General features: G+C 38.7%; 1 protein-coding gene across 1 annotated transcript; it reads right to left on the reverse strand.

Annotated features, from left to right (window-relative positions):
* Window positions 1-3,490: 3,490 nt before the first annotated feature.
* On the reverse strand, window positions 3,491-4,860 carry LOC102201019 (uncharacterized). The gene is made up of 5 exons (XM_005750033.1): window positions 4,803-4,860; window positions 4,008-4,715; window positions 3,768-3,910; window positions 3,691-3,732; window positions 3,491-3,595 (listed from the first exon to the last, which is right to left on the reverse strand). The coding sequence occupies exons 1-5, from the start codon at window positions 4,858-4,860 to the stop codon at window positions 3,491-3,493; spliced, it is 1,056 nt and encodes a 351-aa protein (XP_005750090.1).

The raw sequence follows: 4,860 nt of genomic DNA on the forward strand, positions 1-4,860 counted from the left end.
TTTTTTTTGTTTTATCTGAGCACATACGTGTGTGTATTTACATATATATTTGTATTTGTAAATGCAAGTATGTGTACTTGTGTATATATTGTTTTTTTCTGTATATGTCTGAAATAAAGATACAATACAATCTCAGGTGCGAGGGCCAGGCGCATGAGCTTGCAATGAGCTCTGCCCCGGTGAGACAGGGCAAGCGTGAGAGAGGCAGTTGTAAACAAGAAACATATGTAGCCAACCTGAGTCCGCCGGGCAGACACGGGGAGCATGACAAAATCATATAATACAAAAACCAACTATTCAGGGGTGCAACAATACTCGTATCGATATTGAACCGTTCGATACAGTGCTTTTGCATCGAACAATACAACATTTTTTATGTATTTTATCAACTTTCCTTCTGACGATGCTGTCTATGTTGAGCGCTCAGTGGATCTGCGCTCGACAGTGCAGCCTAGGCGAAGTAGTCGAACGCAGATTCACTGAGCGCAGGGCAAGCTAGCAAGACAGAAGTTAAGCTCTCCTTGCAACATGGCAAATTGAACCTCCCCCACCCTCATTCAGATCTGGCGTTTGGAACTATTTTGGTTTTCATGTGACATATGACCCTGAAGGTAAGCGCGTCATGGAAAAAAGTAAAAGAGTATGTTGGATGTGCCACGCAATGTTCAATTACATGGGTAGGAACTAGTGTGTTAGCGCAGTTAGCTCGTTAACGTGTTGGCCGTCCAGCCCCACACACAGGGCGATCCGCGGTAGCTTGTTAACGGAGATTTGCCGTGTTGTGGCGTTAACGTCATTTCAGATTAACGCTGACAGCACTAGTGGGAACACGACGAATATGACTGCACATTTACGCTGATATCATCCTAGTGCAAAGACAAGTGGAAGCAGACAAAAACAACAAGCATGCATGCTACAAACTTTACCCGAGTCATTTAGACAGCCGTTAGCACATGAGTCTCCTTATGGGGACCTGATATGTTTAATATGCTGCTGAGAATATAGCCCAGAAGAAGCGTATAGTATAGCTTTTATTTTGGAAAGAGCCATTTCTCTGTAATAAACTCTCTTTTCCAAAGATGAGTGATTTCCGGATCAGATAGATAAATTTTTTTATTACTTTGTTTCAGCAACATTAAATTTAAAAACTGTACTTTTGAGTTCAAATATATATTTATAATTTTAATAAATGACAAATTAAAAAGGCATGAACATTCTTTTTTGTATCGAAAAAATATCGAACTGTGACACCAAAGTATCGAATCAAACTGAACCGTGAATTTTGTGTATCGTTGCACCCCTACTATTCACATTTCAACTTTTAATTATTTACATTTTCAGCTCTTTCCTTTGAAACAAATTTAAAGTGAAACAACACAAAACACTGCAAACCACAACACAATTAAATATAAATGAAAATATGAAAACAAAAAGAAGATGCACATTCTCTGTCATATAGGCCCGCATGGATAAACTTTCTGAATCCTTTATCATCTGCAACTGAAAATAGTTGTGGATGATTACTATACCTTTCTAATGTGACATTGTTGTCCCCAGTGTTGCCAACTCCTCAGTAAGGAAAATCGCTATTGGTTGTCCTAAAAGTCGCTAGAAGTCGCTAAATGTAGTCATCGCCTAATTTGCATAATTGGTCATGCTAATCTAATTGTAACCTATGTTGTTGGAGAGAGAAACAACATGGAAGAGAATTGAGTAAGTGAGTAAAAAACGTCCTAAATGCATTTAGAGTTTATTTAGAACTACAAATTAAAATTAAAACTACAAATCATTCTTTTAGCAATTATTGTTTTTTTTAATGTCACAATTCCAACCCTGCTCCTTTACCCAGGCTTGGACCGGCAAAAGTGACCCGAAATAGACACTCTGGTGGAGTTACTTTGTGTGTGTGTGTTTATAAGTAGTTTTAAACCTTGTGATCCACAAAACAACATAAGAGTAAAAGAAGAACTGACTGCGTTACAGCACCCGCTGCTTGTTGAGAGTAAAAGCGATACGTGCTTTCACGTCTTTTTTTAGCGACTCTTTTTAGAAAAAAAGTCGCTAAGGGGTCTGAAAACTCGCTAAATATAGCGACAAAGTCGCTAAGTTAGCAACGCTGGTTGTCCCTGGCTCTCGTTCTCTCTCTCCCTCCCACTCTGTTCCTGTGCTACTGCGAGTGTAACTACTGCCCCTCCCCCCTCTGCCCAGTGCAAAGCACAAGGCTCGTGTGCGGAGTGAAGCGGAAAAAAGTGCGAGAGAGAGGGTAAGAGAAAGAAAAAGAAAAGCAACCCACGAGTCGGCTCACATCGTTCAGTTCAAAGACCCGGCTCTAGAGCTGTTTTGTTCGTGACCGACACATCACTACTTGCAAGTTGGATCTGTAACCAGACCTTAACAAAAATAATTTGTAACTTGTGTAAATATTTTTTGCAAACACACACACAAAGAAGACATACAAACAGGATGTATGTAGATGCACAAACATAACACTTTCAGTTTACATGGTTACAAAACTCAGTTCACAACTACGCATTGATTTACAAGTACAAAATATTTATGACCACAATTTGAGCCCATAGAGCGCCACCCCAAGACAGATCAGCAAATATACTCCATAAACACTCATGAACCATGGATCCCAGACTAAATCTGTCTTTCTTTAATCTTTCAATCTGAAGAGCACATGATGACCAAAACCCCCTTCTCTTTCCTGTTCAGGGTGATGTTGTGATGCACAAAAACAATTTAAATAAACAGGTTGGAAAGCTCGGGCTCATTATAAACATGTTATTATCAGGAAAACTAAAAAGACAGCAGCGGTGTACTCTTTACAGTCCTTTATTTTTATGATATACTGGAACAAGAGGCTTTCATTGACAGCTGATGCAAAGAATTGGAGGTAAAATTTTACTCTCCAGTACTGTTAAAAATATGATTGTTCTTACAGCCTGATATCACAGTTGCTCATTACATTATGGAAAAGTCAAATCATGGATCATCAACTTCATTAAAACATTTAAAGTGTGAAGGCTGATCTTTGTTATCCCGTAATTATTATTTTTCATTTTATTTTAATGTTGATGGATGACTACACAGGTAGGATGGGTCACATGGAGATAGTTCTCAATATCTGCAAAACCTCACAAAAACCAATCAAGCATCAGCTTTTTACACTGAAACAAAGAATGATCCTAACAGCTCTATGTCGTTTGACAGTGTGCCATGCTTATTATTTAAAGTAAGTAGTTGTTTGCCAGTGAATAACAGTATTTGTTCATTTTTTTCTGTCTATAAAACAGTACCAGAATAGCTGGGATGGGTATAAACTGGAAAAGCACTTGCATGTTTGTTTTTAAAAAGCTTCTTCAGTAGATTTATTGGAAAGAACATCTCTTCAGTTACCACGTTTAGGTGAAATCATAAAACCAAAACTATAGATAAAGGAATTCTGTACTTTGTCTCTGTATATCACAGCAAAGATGAAACATTTTCAGCTCTTCTGCTTTACAGTAAAGTAGATGCATTCACTCCAGGTGTCATCCCGCTGTCTTCTTGATCTGTTTGTTTTGTTCTCCCTTAAAATGTTCTGGTGATCCTAGTAAAGGAAAAAAGTAAATCACAAATGTGCTTCTTTGAAGGATAAAAATTGCTGAACCAAAACAGAAATTACATCTTCATTTTTTTAGTTACCTCTGAAAAGCTTCCATGAGACTCTGAAAAACAGAAGAAAATCTTTTTAGCACATGACATTCAATGCATGAATAAACTTTACAACAACACTTACCTGTGAAGTGGATGCTTTTCTTTTTTGTCATTACAAACAATACGGACATCAAACACAAACTAAGGACACAAGTGAATGCAACAATTCCATTCAGGACATGCACCAAGTAAAGAAATCCCACCTCATCTGCAAATTGAAAGAGAAGAAGAACATGCAGAATCTTCAGCTGTATTATAGGAATGAGCTGAGAATGGAATTGAATATATTTTTGAATGCGACTCACCTTCTAAGTCCAGCTTGGTCCCGTTTCCAAACAGTATGTGTCCACATGAGGCCACAGCACAGTAGTACGTCCCAGCATGAGACATATTCAGGCTCTTCATTGGCAGGTTGTAGACACAGGTGTGTGTCTGTGTGTTGGGTTTCCTCTCACACTGATCATTCCTGCTTCCATGGCTGTAAATGATTCTTGGGAAAGAATCTTCAGAGTCTCTGAACCAGTAAACACTGTGTTCTTCATCACAGGTCCCAGTGTGTACTGTACAGTTCAGAGTCACAGAGCCTCCTGGTTGGATGGTCTCAGAAGCTGACTGCTGCACTAAAGTTGGGATGTTCGACCCTGAACCTTTTACATCAATGACAGTACCCTCTGCAAATGCAAACCTGTACCCATAGCTGCTTGCACAATAGTAAGTAGCAGAGTCTAAAATTTGCAGATCACTTATCTGTAAGTCAATCTTTCCTTTTTCAAAATTCACAGTGAACCGTGGATCACTCTTGAATTCATCATGAAACATGGCTTGATTGTCCACTGTGTTGACAGTACAAAGAAGCTTTGACTCCTTTCCCAAATTTAACTTATACCAGTAAAGCCTTGCCACATCGTTACCTTCATACAAACAGCGCAGAGTCACATCGTCCCCAGTATTAGCTGATACAAAATGTCTTTGTTGATGAACAGACAAGGAGAATTTGAGGTCATTTGTGTGAGCTGACATAAAATGAAAGAACGTAAATGAACATTTGAGACACAGGGAAGAACGGTAAACGTTGCATACTGCAGTTTTTAAAAACTCACCTGTTTCCCCCAAGAACAAACATGTCAGATAGAAGACAAACTGCACAGATGCCATCAT

Source organism: Pundamilia nyererei, unplaced genomic scaffold (assembly GCF_000239375.1).
Source record: "Pundamilia nyererei isolate P.nyererei 1_Seehausen unplaced genomic scaffold, PunNye1.0 scaffold00260, whole genome shotgun sequence".
NCBI lineage: Eukaryota > Metazoa > Chordata > Actinopteri > Cichliformes > Cichlidae > Pundamilia > Pundamilia nyererei.

Coding starts and splice junctions, on each gene's coding strand:
- LOC102201019 (XM_005750033.1), bottom strand. CDS start 4,860: ATGATGGCATCTGTGCAGTTTGTCTTCTATCTGACATGTTTGTTCTTG. Junction 4,716..4,802: donor TTTGTTCTTGGGGGAAACAG/GTGAGTTTTTAA, acceptor ATTTTATGTCAG/CTCACACAAATGACCTCAAA. Junction 3,911..4,007: donor GACCAAGCTGGACTTAGAAG/GTGAGTCGCATT, acceptor TTCAATTTGCAG/ATGAGGTGGGATTTCTTTAC.